Here is a 24,035-nt window from a genome sequence, read left to right as displayed (position 1 = left end):
TTCAATCCCCGGTCAGGGGACTAGATCCCACATACTGCAACAAAGATTGAAAATCTCACGTGACACAACTTAGATCCAGCATAGCCAAATAAATAAATGTATTTTTAAAAAAATAGTGATTTCCCTGGCCGTCCAGTGGTCAGGGGCTTTCACTGTCATGGACCTGGATTCAGTCCCTGGTCAGAGAATTAAGATCCCACAAGCAGCATGGCATGGCCAAAAACAAAGTAAAGTTTAAAAAAAAGAAGTCCAGTTGTGTATCTTCATTCTGTAATTTTCCTGTATGTGACGTGGGCCACTCAGTGAACACCTCTGATCCCCACTCAATCTCTGTGTCTATGAAACAGGACTAGTCATGCTTACTAACTAAAGTATGTTGAAAATGTTGAGGAGAGACTCTCGATAAATGTGAATTGTTACTTGTAGTTCCTTTGACATTGCCTGTTCAGTCTACCAAGAAGAAGAGTTACCATCATCACACATACTGGATTTTTCATAAATTTTTAGCTTAAAATCTAAGCACAAAAATACTTTTCAGGATATCAGGATGCCTATTGCCAAATACCTTCCTAGACCACTGAATGACTTACAAAGAGACAAGAAACCTGGGCTGTGTTCCCAGTTCTGCCGTGTTACACTTGTGTGGAGAATGTGTTCCGTCCTGAGTCTCGGCGAGGGATTAGGATTTGGGTATTGTGCATTTATGTCAGCTGGGAGGAAACTGAAAAGGAGGACGAGGTGGGTCACACAGATGTGGTGACTCGGGGGAGGCTGCGTGGAGAGCTTGCTGACGTCGTCCAGGGCTCCGCGCTGGGCAAGCCGGCGACACTGGTCACTTGTACGGCTGCACCCACGTTCAGCCTCCCAGCCCCGTGTGCCCCGACCCTCACAGTCTGCTCAGCAGGCTCTCAGTTCACGAATTTCTTTCTAGCATGCTTTGTCGCCATGCTGGGCAGATGCTTATATGTTCCTAGTGTCATTTAGAGGGGCTTCCCAGGTGACTCGATGGTAAAGAATCCACCTGCAGTGGGGAGACGTGGGTTTGATGCCTGGGTTGGGAAGATCCCCTGGGGGAGGAAATGGCAACTCACTCCAGTGTTCTTGCCGAAAAAATCCAACAGACAGAGGAGCCTGGTGAACTACAGCCCATGGGGTCACAAGGAGTTGGATTCGAGCCTGGTGAACTGCAGTCCATGGGGTCGCAAAGAGCCAGATGTGACCGAGCACTCACAATGGCATTTAGAGCAGGCCACCTTTGAAATCAGAGGGAGTTGGTGCTTGATTGCTCATTAAGCCCCACTTTTCCCTGGTACTAATGCTGAGGTCCTTTCTGTTTCTCTGGAGTTGATCCCATGTTGAGCAACTGAACCCTTGAGTTACTCAGATCAAGCTGCTCTAGGCCTCAAGGCCTCAGTCACCACTTTATAAAGTGCCAGGGTGTCACTGATCCACTGGGAGGTTCTTCTGGTATAAGTTGGGCAGTTCCTCTGCTTCCCTGGCAGAGCAACATGGGCCCTTTGTCCTTCAAAGACAGTCTGGCAAACTCAAATATTACTTAAAACGTAGGGGCAGTCAAACTCCATAAGGGCAGTCAAACCCCATAAGGGATTCAAGACTGATAACAGCAGCAGCAAACCAAAAGGCACTGCCTACCCCATGTATTTATTGTTGTTGTTTTATGCAGTCCAGAAATACAGGCCCAGTGCTGCCTTGTCTTCTGTTTTTTAAAGAGAAATCCCATATCTGATTTTTTTTGTTGTTAATAATATTCATTTTTCAATTATGGCAACTGACTAAATTTTTAAAAACACATTGGTAATATTGTAGTTCTTAACTTGAGGAAGGACTTCATGGGTGTTTGTCACATGTTTTGCTTCATGACTTACATGTACATTATACCGGGTTGGCCAAAAAGTTCATTCTGGTTTTCCCATAACATCTTATGGAAAAACCCAAACAAACTTTTTGGCCAACCCAATATAGAGCACTCCCATACAATTTATCATCCACATCAGGGCAATTTGAGATGGTAGATGGAATGTGATTAATAATTTTTTTCAGGTATAAACCAGGACTTTTCTAATATTGCATCCTTCAGCTCCCTGCTTGAAGGAATAGTGAAAGAAGTATTTGTGTAAGGATGTGGAAATGGGCCTTGAAGGACGGATAGGAAGACACTCAGGCTGAAATTAACATGGCACATACAGGGACCAGTCTAGAGAACTGATCACACTGAGAAAACTTTTCCAATGGGCAAAGACTGGAATATGTCTATTTGGTAAAGTCCAGCTGGGTTAGTATCTTGAAAGACAATGCAGAGAGTTCCAGGCTTGATGCAGTTTACAATAGGAACTAATGTTTGTTCTTGAGAAGGCAGTGGAATGCAGAATGGATCAGAGGGACATTCTGATGAACTGGTAATAAAATTTAAAGAGGCATTTTCAAGAACTAAGATGCAGAGCATAATTTATTACTGTACTCAACCAACATTTACTGAATACACACAGTGGCTGAGCACTGTCCTGTGACCTGGGGGACATAATGCAATGGAAGAACCAGAAATTTTTAAAGAGAATCATCATGTTGTCATGGGTAGCACAGGAGATGCTACCTGAGTTGATATTTATAGGAAGAGTGAAAGCAACCAAGCAGAAGGGCTGAGGGGCAGGGAAAGAGCCTTCTAGGCTGAAGAGCTGATTAATGACATGGTGGGGAACGGCAGTGTGGCTCTAGTGAGACATTTAGGCTAGAGAGCCAGGCCAGGGTCAGATGGATCAGCCTTGAAGCTGGGCTTAAGACAAGCCCGCCAGAGGTCAAACAGCAGGAGGAGATGCAAAAGAAAGCAGAAGAGCTTTGAAAAGAGTCCACAGGATAAGATAGGCCAGTGTGGTGTCACGGTAGCAGAGCCAGGCAGTGGGGTTTCAACAGCAGTCTTTAAAAGAGAGAGGGTGGGAAGGGCAGAGACCCAAAAGAGGGAGGGTTTGGCTAGAAAGAGATCCTTAGCAGACTCCTGCTTCCATCTCCAAATAGGTTGAGAAGAAGCTAATCCACTGTCTTCCCATAGCTACCAGCTCTGCAAAACTGCCCTTCCTACACCTCAGATAGAAAGGGAAGTATGAGCTACCCGGGCAACTGGTTTTTCACTTTCCTTCTTGTTTGCAGTCTTGTGCCCAGCAGAGGGGGTGGGGCTGGGAGCTGTAATCTGGTGATTCAGCCAACAGCACACCCTGTGACCACATCCCTATTCTGTCTGTGTGTGTGTGTGTGTGTATGTGTGTGTGTGTGAGTGTGTGAGAGAGGAGAGAGAGTTTGTGTGTTTACACATTACAGAAGAAAACAGCAAGGTGTTAGTCTTGCCTTCTATCAGGTTTTCTGAATTATTCCGAGTTGTGAAAAAAGTAGTAAATAGTGGCACTTCCTCAATACAGAGATTCTGGGCGCTATCTGCAATCAACAGCTAGCTTTGTGGGATTCCTATGCAGATCTGCTTCTGGCACTGTGTTACATAATTATTTTTATCTTGGGATCAGATCTGAGTCATTCAGAGCCAGTGTCTTCTGGAAGCTGATACGATACCATGTGTTGTCAATGCACAGTTTTCTCAGGGCCCTGCCCACACCGAGTGTCAGCTGAGGGACCTACTAGGTTCAGTAGATGTAGGGTTGGAGGATATATGTTTTCTAACAGCAAATCCTGCCCCCTCTGCTGAAAAATTCTAATTAACTTGCCTGATTTCTTTTGTACTTTAATAAACCCCCAATTAAGAAATGGTGTTCTTTTCCAGCCCAGATTGGATGCATGAGACAAGTGCTCGGGCCTGGTGCACTGGGAAGACCCAGAGGGACCGGGTAGAGAGGGAGGTGGGAGGGGGAATCGGGATGGGGAATACGTGTAAATCCATGGCTGATTCATGTCAATGTATGGCAAAAGCCACTACAATATTGTAAAGTAATTAGCCTCCAACTAATAAAAATAAATGGAAAAAATAATAATAATAAAGTTAAAAAAAAAAAAGAAATGGTGTTCTTTGGAGTAAGTTATGCCTGTTAACCATGTAGACACAGAAAACAATGATTGAGAACACAAATCCATGTCTTTAGAAATTAATCTGTACTTATGGAAACTACCAAGAGGAATTTAAAATACAGTTTAATAGTCGTTAGGTGTCAGTAATATGTATTCTAAGTGTGTAGCTCACTTTTTACTAAGAGAGTAGAAATAGGCATGTGTTGACTTAATGGAACTTGACCGTGAATTTGCTGGACTAATAGGTGGGAGTTTTGTGTTTATTCTTTTTCTGTTGCAGGTGCTGGTCTCAGCGTCAGTGATAATGAATCCGGTCAAGGCAGCCAGGACGGAGGCACCTTGACTGACTCCCAGATCGTGGAACTCAGAAGGATCCCCATTGCCGACACCCACCTCTAGCACCTCAGTAATCGTTAGAATGAGGGTACTTTCATATTTTTATTGGCTCTGTGCTAAAACGTTCTATAATAGGATTCTGTGAATTGTACTGGATGATGAACCCAGAAGTGATTGTTGTGTTTGGAATATAAATTACTTACCTTTGTGCAACCTGAAAATTAACTGCTTACAGTGAAAGCCTGGATCGATTTCTATCAGTTAATAGGATTGATTTGTATCAGTTAATAGAATGTACATATTCCAAGAGTATTCGTTGTTTTTTTAATAATGCTAACATTGTTTAATAAAAGTAATAACAATCAATAAAAACCATAGAATCCACTTGGCATCACCCAAGCTCATTATTTATGAGAAAATATTGTGCCCAAGCAAAGAAGCAAACTCTGTCTAGACAGTGTCCATCACCCTGTTTCCCCCCACATTCATACAGATGATCCAGATTTAAGACTCCACCTTCATTCCTAAAAGCCATAAAATGTATTGTCTGCTGATTTTGCACCCGAGTATTGACAGAGTACTGTAGTTTACATAGTCTTTCATCAAAAGTATTTATTTCTGCTCATTATAAAATTAGGGAACTGAACATCTTCCAGAATGAATGTTCTGTTCCCAGTTAAAAATAACTTCACCAAGCATTTTAACACAGCTAAGAAGAGGATCATCCAAACAGCGCAGAGTTTGTTTGGGAGAAGTTATTTCTTGGTTTAGATTTTTCAGTCTTTGTCTTGGAATGAGAAATCAGAAAGTCTGTCCTAGAACAAACACTATTGTGTTCAAGATGATTTCATTGACTATAGTTCCAGAAGAATCCTTTAAGGACAGAACAAGTTTGTTATAAGAAAGACTTTTTGGCCTTTTATTTTGGAATTCTTAAGTATTTGGGGGAAAATCATTAGTCATTTTAAGAAAAAATTAAAATTGAAAAAAAAAACCCACCTAAGGGAAACTTTGTTGTTAATAATTTCCCTTAAAGCCCTAATTAAAACACTCAAGTGTTCTATCATCACTGTGAAAAATGGCTTTATTTTTTATAAAGCCTGAAGTGGCAGTATTGATCTTGATGAATTATAAAATGACTCTGCTTTCTTCTTCCTGTTGATACTCCCCTACTTCCATCTCTTATTATATTGAGTTTTGATCAATCTATTGTCTTTTTAGCTGCACAGGAAACAAAAGCTGAACAACAAAATCAAACAGCATAAAAAACAAAAATATCATTGGCACAGTTACAGTCCTTTTTAGGAAGTTTAGAAATGGTGGTAATACAACTGAAATATACACTAAATGACAAATAAATTTGTTGTCTGTCTCAATCTACAGCATTGCACTGTAGTGTCTTCCAAAATAGGGTAGAAGCAATTGAGGAAATTGGTTATAAAATAAATATTTAGCATGAAAATTTTGAAATGGGTAATAACCATTTTAGAAATGTTAATAGGCTTTAATGAATTTGAGGCTTAGATGGTGATTGAAGAAATGTGAGATTTCATGGTGTGGAATCCATGAGTCATAATTACTGTAACATTTTTTGGCAGATAATTCGATTCTTATTTGTCACTTAAGGTGAAGTTAGCTTATTGTCAGCATTTTTAAAGTTCCTAAAAGGATTATAACTCCACCATGATGAATAACAAAGGCAATTGTCAATATCTATTTTCATTTCTACTTGTTGTCAGAATTTGGAATAATCTGGCCGAAACCACAATCAGGGACAGCTTTCTTACTTCAGCTCACTGAGTTTCTGTTGTTATCCAAAATGCCATCTCACTAAAGAATCAGAAGAACCTCCTGCCACTGATCAGCATGATTCTTTGAATATTAAAAGGAAAGGGAAGATTTTGAGAAACTACAGTGCTAAAACAAATAAGCTTCATATTGCCACAGCAGCAGTGTTTTGCCATTCAGTTTCCTCTCAGTGTAGAATAAAATGGGACATCAGCCAGGGAAGGACATAGGAGGAAGCAAATTAAATCATAGTCTTGAAAATTCAAAGACTAGAAATGTGACACTTTGTGATCTTTCTTTTCCAGGTTTGATACTCCTCCATGACATTAAAAAAAATAGATTTATTAAGATAGATTATTAAGATTATTATAATTATTAAGATATTGACATTCAGTACAACTCACTCATTTAAAATGCGCAATTCAGTAGTAGCTGATTATATGACGTTGTTGGGGTTTTTCCTTTTTGTTGGAGTATAGTTGCTTTACCATCTTAATTTCTGCTGTACAAGAGAGAGAATCAGTTATATGTATACACATATTCCCCCTTCTTTAGATTTCTTTTCCATTTAGGTCATGACAGAGCATTGAGTAGAGTTCCTTGTGTTACACAGTTCCCATTTGTTTGTTTTTTTTTTAATTGTCGTAAAATACGTGTAACACCAAAATTTGCCATTTTAGCCATTTTTAATTGTGGTTTTTAAATTCAGTGATATTAATTACACTCACCATGTTAAAAACATTTTTCTCACCCTCAGAAACTCTGTAGTCACCCCATCGCCTTGATAGTTCTTCCCTCTGTCAGTAGACATCTAATTTAATTTCTTTGGGAAAGGTCTCTGCTTCTGCATTTTTGTGATTATTTAAAATTTGTGTTTCTTGTTGCTTTAGTTCTTTCTCAACTTTTTTTAGAATTTTTTTTTTTTTTTAAAGCGGATTTTCCTAATTTGGATGCAAGTGCAGACAGGTATGGGACTTCTCAGGGGGCTGAAGAGCAGCAGCCGCCGCCGCCAACAAGGTATGCGCTTGAGATATGGAGTAGCAGTAGAGCCAGGAGAATTCAGCTAAGAGGGGAGAACAGGCAAGTGAAAATCTTAGTAAGCAAAACAGAAAGCATTTCACCCTGGAACTGGATCTTTGAGCTGGTTTTCGATCTCTTGAGGTGTTTTAGGGTTTAATTAGTACTTTCCATGGTTCCTAAATCTGACCAGAGAAGTTTAAACATGTAATGGGGCTGTGACTGGAAGAAGAAAAAAAATGCCGTTCAGGAACCTAGCTCCCAAACAACTTGGTCTTGTGTTTACCAACACTTAAGATCCACTTTGAGTTTAGCCTAAGTGCCCCGGGTAGATCTGTTTGAGGGTAGATCTCAATCAGAGAAGAGAATGTTGAATTTTCAAAGCAGCTGGGTGACAGAATGGATCACCTCTAGGCAGCATGATCTTAATAGGCACAGAGAATGCAACAAGGGAAATCCTGTGTTTCATGTGGTTTTTATTAATGGCACGACCCAGCTCTCCAGGACTGCTCTAGGAGGATGTAAGTCAGAGGACCACATTGCCTGTAACATTTAAAGAATGGACCAAGGGACAGAGGCTCGGAACTCTTCCATTACCTTGAATCTCTTCTAGTTTCATTGACCAACTAGTGAAATAAAGGTGAGTGATTTTCATAAGACTGAGTTGGTACTTTGATGTTATTATTCAATACATCTCACCTACCCAAATTCTTTTCTTATAATAATTTCAACACTATAATAGAAAACCAAACTCACCTTTGCAAAAATTTAGAAAACCCCAGATGCTTAATTAAACTATAATCCATACCAGCTAGCTCATATGAGGAATACATGTGCAGTATTTTTGAGAAATAATAGTCCTGAGGAGGGGGGAAACATTATTTCTCCTGTGGTCTGTATTCACATCAACCTGACAAGTTTAGCAACCACCTGAATGTAAATATTTTACTTAAGAAACTTACTTGGTTTCAGGAAAAGAAGCAAACGGAAATTAACCTTGTTTCCCATCATCTGTAACAGTGGGATGCAGTTATCAGACACTGTTGTCATGGTCCTTGGGAGTGTCAGATACAAATTGGCACTTTCCATGGGCACTTGCCATCTACCTCTACAAGAATTAAATCATATGCTGCTGTAGCTGCTGATTTTCACACCCCTTGAAAGAAGTTCAGGGTGGAGAGCAGAAATGAGGCACTCTGTGCTCCAGGAAAAACTGGCAAAGCAGGTCCTCAGATACGATATTTTCAGGAGCTGATTTTATGAGCCCAATTCTTGTATCTCCTCATATCTAGAAAAGTACTAAAATCCTTCCTGGTGACAGCTGCTCCACGTGACTAGCAGAAACTTTCTGCAAAAAAAATATGTGCTTGATTGCATGTATTCTTCCTTCACCAAAATCACATTATGCTTACTTTCCTCCCTGCATCTTTGCAGCAGTTTCTCAGAGCTATCTGAAATGCTGTCTCCTGGGCTATAGTCCTCCATTTGCCCCAGGTAAGATACTCAGAGGTTCATGTTATACTTTTTTGTTTTTTTAAATAAGTCACCAGGAGTACTATGGGATGCTTCATTTCAGTTCCCAGCCTACCCCTCCAGAGACTCAGCATTGGGACACAACAATTTAGGCAGTGCTATGAGCTCATGAGAAGAGTTGACTCATTGGAAAAGACCCTGATGCTGGGAGGGATTGGGGGCAGGAGGAGAAGGGGACGACAGAGGATGAGATGGCTGGATGGCATCACCGACTCAATGGACATGGGTTTGAGTGAACTCTGGGAGTTGGTGATGGACAGGGAGGCCTGGTGTGCTGCGATTCATGGAGTCACAAAGAGTCGGACACGACTGAGCGACTGAACTGAACTAAACTGATGAGCCCCGAGGTTAGAGCTGAACCCCTAGAAGAGACTCAGCTCAAGGAAATTGCTAGCAGTTTCAGAGCATGAAATGGTATATTAGTCCAGTGAGAAAGATAAGTACTCATTGTTTTCTAACAGATAAAATGATTCCAACAAGGTGAGTGAAGTGAAAGTCGCTCAGTCGTGTCCGACTCTTTGTGACCCCATGGACTATACAGTCCCTGGAATTCTCCAGGCCAGAATACTGGAGTGGGTAGCTTTTCCCTTCTCCAGGGGATCTTCCCAACCCAGGGATCCAACAAAGTAAACTATGCTTTTTACTGTGATTAGCCTTTAGGAGTCTTATGAGCAAAATCATAAATTTAATATATTTTTTAAATTCAGGAATGTTTTATAACAAGAATGAAGGGGAAAGACAATGCAAATAATTTCAACATTACCTTATTTGATTATACTTATTGCAAAGGTTAAGTCTTTCCTGGTGACTCAGTGGTAAAGAATCTGCCTGAAATGCAGGAGAAGCGGTTTTGATCCCTGGGTTAGGAAGATCCCCTGGAGAAGGAAATGGCAACCCACTCCAGTATTCTTGCCTGGGAAATCCCATGGACAGAGGAGCCTGGTGGGCTACAGTCCATGAGGTCACAAAAGAGACACGACTTAGTGACAAAAACAACAATTTCAAAGGTAAGGGTGTATATATACTCACAAGAAAGAAAAAGGAAGGAAGGGAAAGAGAGATTAAAAAAAGAATAAAAGAATTCTGAGAAGTCAAAGCTCTGAGCACCGAAGAACTGATGCTTTTGAACTGGAGTATTGGGAAAGACTCTTGAAAATCTCCTGGACTGCAAGGAGATCCAACCAGTCAATCCTAAAGGAAATCAGTCCTGAATGTTCATTGGAAGGACTAATGCTGAAGCTGAAACTCCAATACTTTGGACACCTGATGTGAAGAACTGACTTATTGGAAAGGACCCTGATGCTGGGAAAAATTGAAGGCAGGAGGAGAAGGGGACAACAGAGGATGAGATGGTTGAATGGCATCGATGGACATGAGTTTGAGTAAACTCCGGGAGTTGGTGATGGACAGGGAAGCCTGGCTTGCTGCAGTCCATGAGGTTGCAAAAAGTCGAACACAACTGAGCGACTGAATTGAACTGAACTGAGAAAAAAGCAAGGAAAATCTTGATAATAACAGTTTCCATTGCACTTTACAAGACATGATAAAGAGATATTTTAAAAAGCTGACCCATGAGGCATGTGACAATGTCAATCATCCTGCCCCAGAGTATATACCCTTGGTCTGTTCATTCATCAAAGTCATTTTGAAAACTTTTGTCATGTTACAGGAGGGAAGTAGTAATCATGTAATAAAAAACATGCTAGAGGTTAGAACACAAATTAGAAAGGTACTCAAGAACCACCAGGGGCTTTACATTTCCTTAATGTTCTATCCTATCTAATAGCACACTGGTATTATGTAGTAAATGAGTGGTTTCTTCTTTTAAATGATCATCTTTATCCTAAGGGTTCACCCATGTGGTCACGTATTGCAGAATTTCCTTCTTCTTTTAAGGCTGAATGGTGTCTCTTGATGGACATTTGGGTTGTTTCCATGTCTCAGCTATTATGGATAATGCTGCAATGAACATGAGTGGGCGGTATCTTTAAGACACTGATTTCAAGTCCTTTTTCATAGATACCCAGCAGTGAGATTGCTGGATCATTTTTAAGTTTTTTGAGGACCCTCCATACTTTTTTCCATAGCAGCTGTGCTATTCTGCATTCCCACTAACAGTCACCAGCATTGTTGTTTTTTGTTTTTTTCATATTAGCCATCCTTACAGGTAATATTTCATTGTGGTCTTGATTTGCATTTTCCTGATGACTAGTGACATTGAGCGTTTTGCATATACCTATTGGCCATTTGTATGTCTTCTTTGGAGAAATGTATTTTTAAGTCCTTAGCCCATTTTTAAATTAGGTAACTAGTTATTTTCCTGTTAAGTTATAGAATTATCATATTTTTTAAGATTAATTTCTTACCAGATATGTGGTTTATAATATTTTCTCCCATTCCACTGGTTGCCTTTTCACTTTCTTGATAGGTGACAGAAAAACAAATTCTTCATGATTCCATTTATAATGTATCTAAAATAGTCAAATTTATAGAATCAAAATGTGGAATGGTGGTTGCCTGGGGCTGAAGGCAGGGAGAAATGGGGAGTTACTAGTCCGTGGACATAAAGCTTCAGTAACAAGATGAGTAAGCTCTAGAGATCCGCTCTTCAATATTGTACTTACAGGCAACAACACTGTCATATACATTTAAAATTTTGTCAGAAGGGTAGAACACATGTTCAGTGTCCTTACCCCAATAAAATAAAACAATATTTTAAATTGTTAACAAGACTGTTTGATCACTGTTCTCCACTGCAAATGTTAGCATTGCATGGAGAAGGAAGTTCAAACAATTTTTTAAATGTTTTCCAGTGTCTTCTGGAACTCCTAGTTCACCTCTCACAGAGCCCCTAATGACATCTGCAGAACCCCCAAAAAGAAACCCACATGTGACCATAAGCTCCTGAAGAGTAAGAACTGTGTCCTATTTGTTTTGGTTTCCTAAGCACCTAGCACAATGTCTGGAACAAAATTGATGACCAATAAGTATTTGTCCAACCAAAAAAAAAAAATGATCTCTATCCTACTAGGATAGCTAATTAGAGCATAATCTTTGTTGATCTTTTATAATTTTAGTTACAGATGTTTTGCCTTTAAGAATCCAAATGAATGGCGATTATTGCACAAACCAGATGCCGTATCATCTCCACATTACCAGCAGCTTTCATTTCCAAAGCTATAATTCGTTGAATTATATATATGTAATTCATTCTGCTTCCTAGTCATCCATGGAGTCTTGAAAACCACCGAAGACCTATGAAAAACTTGTTATTTTCATTTTGGCAGTAGTCTATGTAAGTTTCAAACTAGGATAGTTATTTTTTTTTTTAAGGATTACTGGGCAAGAAGGAGGCCAAACCAAAAGTAAATAGACAGCAAGAGGTGATATTTACTCCTCACATCTCATTATTATTCCATGACCTGCTCGTCATAAGGGCTTTGTGTGGGAAATTACATATGCATGAATATTTTGAAACCAAAGGGTTATAATCTGCAGTCTTTCTCATACTTATCTGGTTCCACAGTAGGAAGTCAAAGAAGTATGTATATGTCATTTCATGGTTGATTCATTATGCCTGTACTAAATATATTTGAAATAACAGTCTGCATTATAACACTCAAACCTAGATAACGTATAATTTCTAATCTTAGTGAGCCAAGGGAATAAGACTAATTGTACTCTGAAGCTAAGAAGTCATTGTCTATTAGATTAATTGTTAGTGTCCAAGCTCAGAACACACTATCATCTTCATAACTGAGCAATGTCTCTACTCAGTGCTGTTGGGACCTGATTACGGATAAGAGTCAAGACCTCCCATATTCAGCCACTTTGTGATTTCTCAAGACAACCCAAAAGATTATGGATCAAAAGTCATTTTTTCCTGTCAGTCTCCAAGATAAAGACTGAACTGTGGAGAAGAGACTTTCTTTCTGGCAAAGGATCAAAAATATGTTTGAAGAAGCAACAAATGTTTTAAATAAATATTTTAGAGTCAGTCAAAAATAATTGATAAATTGCTAAAAAAATCACAGTTTGCCTGTGTAGAAGCTATAGAATATACAGCAGAATTGCCAAATTGGAAAGATGAACAGAAAGAGGAACAGATTTTCTTTGGATATATCTTCAGTCCAAGTATTTTAAAACTCTATAAACTAGAACAGTATAAAACCATTTTTAAAATTAATTTATTTTTTATTGAAGGATAATTGCTTTACAGAATTTTGCTGCTTTCAGTCAAACCTCAACATGAATCAGCCATAAGTATACATATATCCCCTCCCTTTTGAAACTCCCTCACATCTCCCTAAACCATTTTGAAAGAGAGAAAACACATTTGTTTAATTCTACAAAATCTCCCTTTCTGTCTTACCGTGTAAGACTGCTTGCATAGTAGGAAAGGTTTTGAATCTTTACCCTTTGTCTTTCTGTTGACCATTTCCCCTTTTCCTCATACAGTCATGCTTATTTTATATGAGAAAGAATCTCTGAAATTTTTTATTAAAGTACTTAAATTACATCACATTTTTCACACTATGTGAGAAAGTTTGATTATAAATAAGGGTTCTGAAGGATAAACAACAGAGTCCCAATGTATAGCACAGGGAACTATATTCAGTGGAAAATAAGAGAGAATGTGTAAATGTGTATAACTGGGTCACTTGGCTCTACAGCAGAGATTGGCACAACACTGTAAATCAACTATACTTCAATTTTAAAAAAGCAAAATAAAAGTAAGGATTCTGATCAAAGTTTGGCTTATATTAAGATGAAGCACATCTGCCTGCTCATCACAAGAGAAACAGGCAAAAAAAAGTAGATGTGTGATGTTCAGTCAGTTCTCCTCAGCGCCTCAGTCCCCAGATGATAATAATTCAGCTGCTGGAGATGGTCTAAAGGTTCAGGTTTCAAGGCATGGATCAGAGACCAGGCGGAGCCAGACAGGGCGGACGGAGCAGTAAACGGTAGGTTTCTCTTGGTGTTTTTATCTTATCATCAGGGTTTGTTTAAGGCTGAGAGCAGCTCTGAACTGTTGCAGTTGCTCCTTAACAGAGATGTTGACCCTGAGATGGGAATAGCGGCTGGATTAGATGCCCTGTTAGAATATTCAGTCGTAGTAACCTTCACCGCCAAGTCCTCTGTCCACAGAGAACAGATTGAGGTTGGAGCTCCTCAGTCCAGAGTGAGAATCTCTCACCTCCCCATCTCCACCGCCCCCAGGCCAGCACCTGCCTGTGTGCCTCGTGTGGTTGGGGATGTTCAGAGCCAGAAAGGTCCATTTCTGAGTGCTGATCCCGGTCAGAACAAGTGATGGACCCACATGGTCAGCATATTCTTCTCACCTCACGTCACTTCTGCTTTATAGCTGGAAATACCAGATAATTTTTTTTCCTCACAAAATTCCTACCTATCTCCTCCCCACTGAGTGTTGAAATACAGGTTATATAATCAACACTGGATTTTTAGAAACTCGTATTTAACAAATACCTGCTCTGCCACTGCCTTCAGGGAAACGGGAAGCAGTTGGTATTTTCTCACTTCCGGTATTGTTACCTGTGAGGCTGCCAGGGTTAATACCATGACGGGCGGCCTGGACCTAAGTTTTAGCTTCCCCCGAAATGGTAAGATTCCCTACCCCCATCAGGTAACCTGGAGCCAGCCAATCAATATGCGCCCAGTAAGAACAAAGGGAGAGCTGAAAAGCCCGCGAACGCCCAGGTTTGAAAAAAAGCCCGCGAAAGTCTGTACCAATAGAATTGCTTTGCAAACATGTAACCAATCCTCTTAAGCCAGCTACTAACCGCTTTTGCATATCTTATAAATTTGTGTAACAAGCTTGAGCTCGGCGCTTTCTGACCCTGCACCACTGTGATGTTTGTGGCAGAAAGCCCTGGCTCGAGACAGTAATAAACTTCCCTTTTTTGCGAGTTGCATTGTCTTGGAAGCCTTCTCTCTCTTCCCGCTCGGGGATTCGGACATCGAGCATAACATTACCAACAAACTAAATGCATTTTCAATGTAAATAAGATAGAACCAGACCACCTGACCTGCCTCTTGAGAAACGTATATGCAGGTCAGGAAGCAACAGTTGGAACTGGACATGGAACAACAACAGAGTGGTTTCAAATAGGAAAAGGAGTACGTCAAGGCTGTATATTGTCACCCTGCTTATTTAACTTATATGCAGGGTACATCATGAGAAACGCTGGGCTGGATGAAGCACAAGCTGGAATCAAGATTGCCAGAAGAAATATCAATATCCTCAGATATGCAGCTGACACCACCCTTATGGCAGAAGGTGAAGAGGAAATAAAAAGCCTCTTGATGAAAGTGAAAGAGGAGAGTGAAAAAGTTGGCTTAAAGCTCAACATTCAGAAAACAAAGATCATGGCATCTGGTCCCATCACTTCATGGGAAACAGATGGGGAGACAGTGGAAACAGTGTCAGACTTAATTTTTTTGAGCTCCAAAATCACTGCAGATGGTGATTGCAGCCATGAAGTTAAAAGACGCTTACTCCTTGGAAGGAAAGTTATGACCAACCTAGATAGCATATTAAAAAGCAGAGACATTACTTTGCCAACAAAGGTCCATCTAGTCTATGGTTTTTCCATTAGTCATGTATGGATGTGAGAGTTGGATTGTGAAGAAAGCTGAGCACTGAAGAATTGAGGCTTTTGAATGTGGTGTTGGAGAAGACTCTTGAGAGTCCCTTGGACTGCAAGGAGATCCAACCAGTCCATCCTGACGGAGATCAGTCCTGGGTGTTCATTGGAAGGACTGATGCTAAAGCTGCAACTCCAGTACTTTGGCCACCTCATAGGAAGAGTTGACTCATTGGAAAAGACCCTGATGCTGGGAGGGATAGGGGGCAGGGGGAGAAGGGGATGACAGAAGATAAGATGGCTGGATGGAATCACTGACTCGATGGACATGAGTTTGAGTAAACTCCGGGAGTTGGTGATGGACAGGGAGGCCTAGCATGCTTGATTCATGGGGTCGCAAAGAGTCAGACACAACTGAGTGACTGAACTAACTAAGATAGAAAGACACTCAAATGTAAGTGTTCTCCATGCAATTTGTGGTTTTGGCAAAGACAGGAATGTTTTTTTTTTCCTGTATATGGGTGATTATTTTGGTATAAGATGTAGACGGGGGCTTCCCTGGTGGCTCAGTGGTAAAGAATCCACTTGTAATGCAGGAGATGCAGAAATGTGGGTTCCATCCCTGGGTTGAAAGATGCCCTGGAGAAGGAAATGGCAACCCACCCTCGTAACCTTGCCCAGAAAATCCCATGGACAGAGGGGCCTGGCGGGCTGCAGTCCATGGGATCACAAGAGCCGGACAAAACTGAGCAACTAAACAACAATAACAACAAACAAAGGTATAGATAAGAGGGGAGATGGGATGAACCTTTTGGCTCTCTCGTGAGCAAAGGAGGAGGTTTTGTGATACTGCCCCCCCCTTTCTCCCTCTCCTTCTTCCTCTTCTTCATCTTTGTCTTCCCCTTTCTCTCACATACACACACATATATGCAAAACCTAAAAACTTTAGATAGTAAAATGTAGTTGTTAAGGGTTAAGTTACCAAATATAAACAACTGTTCATGGTAAGTTTAAGAATACTTTATTTACACAGTGATCAGTTCCCTTATGACATTCACACTAGAAGACTCTCTGCTTGCCAAGGGCTAGGAAATCCTATAAGGAAATTACTTTCCTGGATATGAAAGGAACTTATACAAATAAATACAACCAATTCTATACAACTAAAGAAAAATGTAATATAATAATATACTGGATTTTCATAATAAAGCAAACAATAAAAGGAATGGATGAAAACGTTTAAGACCAAACAACAAAAGGAATGAATCTCAGTCAGGTGGAGAACTGTGTTTTTTCACTTGTCACAAGTGGATGCAGTTATTAGAAATAAATCAAGAACTGAACATGCTTTAAAGGTGAGATAGATTTTATTTCTTTTGCAATACAAAGTCAAGCATTGTAAAATACTTGACAAATTTGGAACACAAAAGATTTACTAAAAAGTTGGAAAATGGTACAACTCTAAACTAATGTCTGCCTATTTTATTTAAAGGTGGTCTTACTGAGAAACAGAATTATTCACTAAATGATTATTCTGAAAAGCTTCCTTTGCAAACACCTAACATTTTCTGAAACTCTATTGGATTTAGCATGCCGTGATCCATGTAAGTAAACTCAGATGCTGCTTCATTCTGACAAAGAGAGTAGTTTATATTTTCTATTAAACCACATACAACTGCATACTTTTCTTGTTTTCATGGTACCATACTTGAGACTATATACTCCTTTCTCATCCAACCAATAGAATTTTATGGGCAAAGTTCAGAGGATTTTGTATTTTGCTCAAATACTATAGAATACAAGGTTGTCCATTTGGAATAAAAAGATTCCTTCACTTACAGGCATTTAAACTATTTGATTTTGCTCTCCTTGGAGGACAACCAGTCTTTGCAGGATTTAGATGACAATAAATAACTGAGACCACAAACTAGAAACTCTCTAAAGATGACAAGCCTTTTAACTTCAGTGATTTGTATTACTCTCTGCCTCCACACCTTCTCTGGAGCAAAGTCTCTGAAGACCAAGACCTTAAGACTGGAAAAATGCCCATCAGACATATAATAAATTTCATACACTTCATCAGCTCAATTCCAGTTGTCATGTGGTACTATCTGTAGAAACCAAGGCCCTATATGGCTCTTGGAATCCACAACGGTTGCTTTCTCTTTTAGGACTAAGCTGTCATGTGAAGCATAGTGGGGAATTGCTCACACTCTGCCTGCTTCAAGGCAGAGTAAAAATTAAGCTCAGCGTGTCATCACATACTTACAAGTGACTTATGTGAGCATTCTTTATAAATAGATTTTGACACTGCCAAGGTTTCCAATGAAATAGGAAGCCATTAAAATGGTTTATCGTTTATCACTTTCATTATGGGAAAAACAAAGAGACCCCTGACTCCCCTCAGGCAATAACTGACCCTTCAAGGACTGTAAAAGAATCATAGACAATGGCACAAACTATTTATTTCCAGATAGGTAGATTTTCAAAAATACGGCCTCTACAGTGACCACCATGGCAGTATGTATGCTCACAGCATGTGGAGTACACATAAAGATTTTATAAGCTTCCTTTTGATGATGTTGATGATTTGGAGTTCACAGTTTTCCCTAATAACTCTAAAACCTCATTTCAAAGCAGAGAATATAATTTGTTTTAAAGAAAAGTGTAACAGTGGTAAGATTAGAAATTTATTCAGTTTACATGCCCTTCTATGGTACAAATTTTGGGGAGAATGAAATAAGTATTGGAAGAAAACTCTTGTGAAGTCACTTAAGAGATTATTTTTAAAGTGTCTTAAAAACATTAATGAATAAGTAAGAAAACTGTTCTTAAGTATAGCTGACAAAGTTATGTATAATAAAATTCCTCAATAGGAAAATATATAAATATGAAATTATAATTACATATTATATTTATGTAAATATATAACATATACATTTATATATTACATTTACAATATAAGTATATTTTTACATATATCTTCACAGACACATAAATGCACACATAATATGTATATAGCAAGTTAATAGTATTCAGAGATTTTCTCTGGTTTTTGTGTATTTTTCAAGTTTGCTACAAAGAACATCTTTGAAATCAGAAAAAAAGTATATAACTTTTTGGAAATTATTTCAGCCCTGAATTTAGCACAGGTGGTGTTTAAGACACCTCATTTTTTTTCCCTCAATTTCTAGTGAAACAATTATAGCTAGTGAGATCTTTTTAAAGACAATTTTTAAGAGCAGTTTTAGGTTTACAGTAAAATTGAGAGGAAAGAACAGAGATTTCCCATATACCATCTGCCTTGACACTTGCATTGCCTCCACCATTATCAACATTCCCCAAAATGGTACATTTGTTAGGACTCATGAACCTACACTGACGCATCATAACTATCCAATATCCAGAATTTACCTTAGGGTTCACTCTTGATGTTGTAATTCTCTGGGTTTAGATAAATATGTAATGATGTAATCCATCACTATTAAACCATACACAGTATTTTCACTGCCCTAAAACTCTTCCATGCTCTACCTACTTCCTTCCACACCCACCGCTACCTCTGGGTGGTGAGATTTTTAGAGTTTAAGGACCCCAAACACCGTGTTCCTTGGGGATTATGACATGATTTTATAATCTGCCTCATATATGCTTCCCTCATAGCTAAGTCAGTAAAGAATCTGCCTGCAAGGCAGAAGACCCAGGTTCGATTCCTGGGTCGGGAAGATCCCCTGGAGAAGGAAATGGCATTCCTCTCCAGTACTCTTGCCTGGAAAATCCCATGGACAGAGGAGCCTGGCGGGCTGCAGTCCATGGGGTCGCAAAGAGTAGGACACGACTTAGCAACTAAACCACTGCCACCACCATAGATGCTATAGGTGATCACAGTAATTAACTCAGAGAGACCACCATGAGCCACAGACCACTGAAGCCAGGGCATTAGAGCCTTGGGGATCTCTAGTCAGAAACTCTTGGACTTCCTAAGTCAGGCAGAGAAAGAGAAATATCATATGACATCCCTTATATGCGAAATCTAAAAAAAAAAAAAAGATACAAATGAACTTACTAATAAAACTGAAAAAGACTCACAGACTTAGAAAATGGATTTATGGTTGTGGGGGGCAGGGGAAAAGGATGGAAGGAAGGGATAGTTAGGGAGTTTGGGATGGACGTGTACAGACTGCTTTATTTAAAGCAAATAACCAACAAGATCCCACTGTACAGCACAGGGGACTCTGCTCAATGTTATGTGGCAGTCTGGGTGGGAAGGGAGCTTGGGGGAGAATGGATACATGTATGTGTATGTGTGGTTGAGTCCCTCCTCTGTTCTCCTGAAACTATCACAACATTATTTGTGAATTGGTTATACTCCAAAACAAAATTTTAAAGTTTTTAAAAAGGACAACAGCAACAAAAAGAAACTCGTAGACGGCCCACTCAGGCTAAGGAAATTTCAAATTCTGGTGTGGAAAAGAAGGGGGAAAAGAAAAGGAAAGCCCCAAACTGCAGGAAAGGTCTGTGACTGGCAGTTTATAGACAGAACAAAGGAGTGTTTTTATCCCAATCAGTGGGTGCCACAGTGTTAGCATACTTTAAAGATAATGACATATATTTGGTGGTTAATCACTGAAGAGTGAACATTTGGGGTATTATTTCAGATGTTTGGATTTCTTCCCTGTTTCAGAAAAAAAAAAAAAACACCCTGCTATATTTCAAAGGAAATGTTAGTTCTAATTTTTTACACTTCAGATGTTTGGAAATTTCAAATAACTGTTCCAAATCTGATCACTAAATATTTCTTTTGTTGCATAGAAACTGACTTTTAAGTCACTGTATTTACTAAAAAGCAAAGGGAAAAACTGGTCCTCTCCAGCCCCTTTCTCTGGGCTCCCAGGCTCAGAATGCTTTGTATTTAATTGCACATAATCCAGACATTCTCTACATACAGCTGTCATCCTCACAGCACCTTCCACTCCGCAAGCTCAGAGCTTCCAATCTCTCCTATTTTGAAATCCATGTAGCAAACCTCAGCATTTAAAAAAAAAAATTTATATTTAAGAACTTTATAGCACTTTGATTTTTTTTTCTGTCTTGTATTTTTAAGCACAGTATATTGTGCTTCATTTACAGTTGTATGAAATAGATATTCCTTTTAATTATAGTTATTAAAAATATACCAGTCTACTTTGACACGAACTGAGGTCCATTGAGAGGTGTCCTGCTCAGTTCTGAAGTTAGATCAGTACATCCACAGAATGTTTTCCATCTCTAGAGGCCCTCCATGCCCAAATGCCATCTGTTTTCTGCCCTTCATCCCACCCACCCCTTTGAGTTGGGTATTCTCTCAGAGGATTCTCTCTGTACTCTCTGTAGAGAATACTCTGTCTTCTCTCTCTGAGTAATATTTTTCCTGCTTCTTTATTCCTTCTTTTATTCTCTTACTGTAACAATATCAAAGATGATATCATAACCAAAGAGATACTATGTCAGTCGGGATAACTGATGCTAGCTACTGTAAGAAACAAATAGCAACTTTCAGTGACATACTTTATTTCTTGTTTTGCAAAATCTAATATACCTCCCCTCCAAACAATGACTCAGGAGTCCCAGTTCCTTCTCTCCTGTGGTTGCATACTTCAGACCCTTGGAACCCTTCATTTTTAGCAGAGTGGCCTGGGGAAAAGAGAGAGAGTGGAAATCTACTTGAAATATATCATGATCAGCACTAGAAGTTCATTGGCCAGAGCTCAGTCACATGACTGATACAAGAGGGGCCAGGAAATACGTTGAACTGGAGCACTGTGAAGGAGCACATGTAGGCAAGCACCGAGAGCCTGTACCACACAGACAGCCTCTCCATTTTTTCCATGTACGTAACATCTTAGGTGACCAACCCTTATTTCAGGCATGTGTTTTATGCACACCCTCCTCTTACCATCCCAGCCTCCGTGTTGCCCTCTCTGTCTTCACTCTGGCACTATCATTTTGACTCACCCAGAGCTTTTCTTTGCACAGTCCTAGTAAGTTGCTCCCTGCCAATCCTTCCCACTGTATTTCAAGTTCCAGGGAAGAATCAAACATTTTCAAAGCTGATATCCTTTCTTCAGTTGTGTTGATCCCTTCAATGTTTGCAAGCAATGAAAAAAAATAAGGGAGAAATAAGCCAATAGAATCACCAGCCACCGTAGGAAACTATTAATAGTAAGAGTTAGAAGCAATAAAAATGGCTATGATGAAAATTCTAGAGAAGAGAGGAGCTGAAATAGAACTTACAGGTTTTCATAAAAGATGCACACAATAATGCTTGATACTCTGATACAAGTTTACACTCTTTCAAAATCCCCTGAGATGAAAAGGTAAATCCTTAGTGCCGGAATAGAATGCCTGGAGGTAGAAACTAGTTATGAAACACAAGTGCTCCAAAGAGCAAGCTGCATGAGGAAACATCTTGCAATTTTCAGACCTGAGGTCAGTGACCCAAAGATGAGTTGAAATATTCTGAAAAACAATCTCTTACAGCAGACTTCACTACGAAACCAGATATTTTTCTTCACCGGAAACAAAAGGAATAAAAAAAAAAAAAACATAATAAAAAGACCTCACAGCAATTCTGGAATTCAAAACCATCCAAACACTGACGGGAAAATAAATAGAGGGCGATACTGTGGGATTTCTTAGCCTTTGCCTGTAGCCATCAAATTAATCATATACAGTAAAGTTAAAAAGTTCCTACTTAAAAAAAAAAGTTCCTACTTGACTTAATTATAATAATGTTACCTTTTCTTTCTAGAGCATGTTACACTTTTTCAAACTTTGTTTAGGTTTATCTTATTAATTTCTTCATCTGTATCTCTTCAATGACTTATGAGAGTATAACAATTCTTCTGATTTAAATTGACTTTCTGTTGGTGCTGGAGAAGACTCTTAAGAGTCCCTTGGACAGCAAGGACATCAACCCAGTCAATCCTAAAGGAAATCAACCTGGAATAGTCATTGGTAGGACTGATGCTGAAAGTGAAGCTCCAATACTTTGGCCACCTGATGTGAATAGCTGACTCATTGCAAAAGACCCTGATGCTAGGAAAGATTGAGGGCAGTAGGAGAAGAGGGTGACAGAGGATAAGATGGTTGGATAGCATCACCTACTCAATGAACATGAGTTTGAGCAAATTCCAGGAGATAGTGAAGGGCAAGGAAGCCTGGCAAGCTGCAGTCCCTGGATTCACAGAGATGGACACAACTTAGCAGCTAAGCAACAACAACAAATTGTTGCTGTTGAAACTTTTTTTTAATCTAAATTATTCTAAAGCTTTACACCAAGTCACACTTTTCTTGGCTGAATGGGACAATAGTAGGTATAATTACAAGTGAAGAAACAACTTAGATCAAAATAAAAAAAATTTCCCTGGCTCTTTTACTTACAGGAAATCATAGATTATTCTTTTCCAAAGGGTAAAAAAATTATCTTGTGTGAGTAATAAGACAAATTTTTACACAAATAACCAATAACATGAGCTAGACAGATGTTGTTTATAAATTCTTTCACTTATGCCATTTCTCTGGAAAGTTATTCAATTTAGGAAAAAGAAAATCATTTAAAGTGCAAGAGAATAGATGCTTTGCTATTAAAACCTTATTATCATAGCAATAGACAAAGTTTGAATCATTTTTTAATGTTAGTATATCTAAATTATAAAATCATGAACATGAATAGTGTGACAGGTCCTTTTGGTTACAGAAAGATTCACGTGTAACCAGCTTCCATGATATGAGGAAATTGACAATTTATTACAAAATTACAGGTCATGGTATGGAGCTGTCTTCTCTACTTCTCTCTCTCCCTTCAGGTGTGATTTCTGTGCTTTGCAGGTAGATATGGAAGAAAATGTGGCTGACAACATGTACCAACCTATCCTCCATTTAAGAGAATACTTCAACCCAGGCCCAGTTCTTAATTCTTACAAATGAATCTCAGGTTGTTCTAGTTTGAATCAAGGTTGAACCTCTGATTCAATCAACTTTGGTAGGGCTGGGTCATTTCATACAAATGGGGATTAAAGGTCCACTGCTGCTACAGTTCAAGGAAAACACAATATACAGTAATAAACAACGGCAAGAACACTCTAAGTATTAAAGCCTGGAAAAGTAAGCTTGTAAGTGAAAGTCGCTCAGCCATGTCTGACTCTTTGCAACCCCACCAGGTTCTTCTGTCCATGGGATTTCCCAGGAAAGAACACTGGAGTGGGTTGCCATTTCCTTCTCCAGGGGATCTTCCCAACCCTGGGATCGAACCTGCATCTCCTGCCTTTCAGGCAGATTCAGGCTAAGTTTCCTGAATCTGCATTTCCCAGGCTAAATCACCAGGGAAGCCCCTTCAGTTATATTATCAACTGAAGCATGATGAATTACACAAACAAAACTTAGCATCTTGAAACAACACATATTTATTATCTCACACAATTTCTGTCAGCAATCTGGGAACAGCTTAGCTAGGAGCTTCTGGCTCAAGAGATCTCCAGGGGTTGCAGTCAAGCTGTCAGCCAGAGCTGCAACTTCGTGAGGAGTCATCTGATGAGCTGACCACAATTAGAGGCTCCACTTCCAAAATGGCTTCCTCAGATGACTGCTGGCAGAGGCCTCCGTTCATCAGAATGTGGGCTTCACGGGGCTGCCTGAGTGTCCCGACCCATTTCAGCTGTCCTCCCTAGAGTGAAAGATGGGCACTCATGA

At 39.4% G+C, this 24,035-nt stretch overlaps 1 protein-coding gene across 1 annotated transcript in view; it reads left to right on the top strand.

The window, feature by feature from the left end:
- ADGRV1 (adhesion G protein-coupled receptor V1) overlaps positions 1-4,746 on the top strand; it is a 541,109-nt gene extending 536,363 nt beyond the window's left edge. Inside the window, exon 90 of the mRNA XM_043464669.1 lies at positions 4,307-4,746. Coding sequence (XP_043320604.1) covers positions 4,307-4,425 — 119 coding nt within the window. The 3' untranslated portion in view covers positions 4,426-4,746. The remainder of the gene's footprint in view (positions 1-4,306) is intronic.
- Positions 4,747-24,035: the final 19,289 nt, after the last annotated feature.

Source organism: Cervus canadensis, chromosome 4, assembly GCF_019320065.1.
Source record: "Cervus canadensis isolate Bull #8, Minnesota chromosome 4, ASM1932006v1, whole genome shotgun sequence".
NCBI classification, from domain to species: Eukaryota; Metazoa; Chordata; class Mammalia; order Artiodactyla; family Cervidae; genus Cervus; species Cervus canadensis.
The sequence above is the reverse complement of the archived record's forward strand: the minus strand, read 5'-3'. Positions and strand labels throughout refer to the sequence as shown.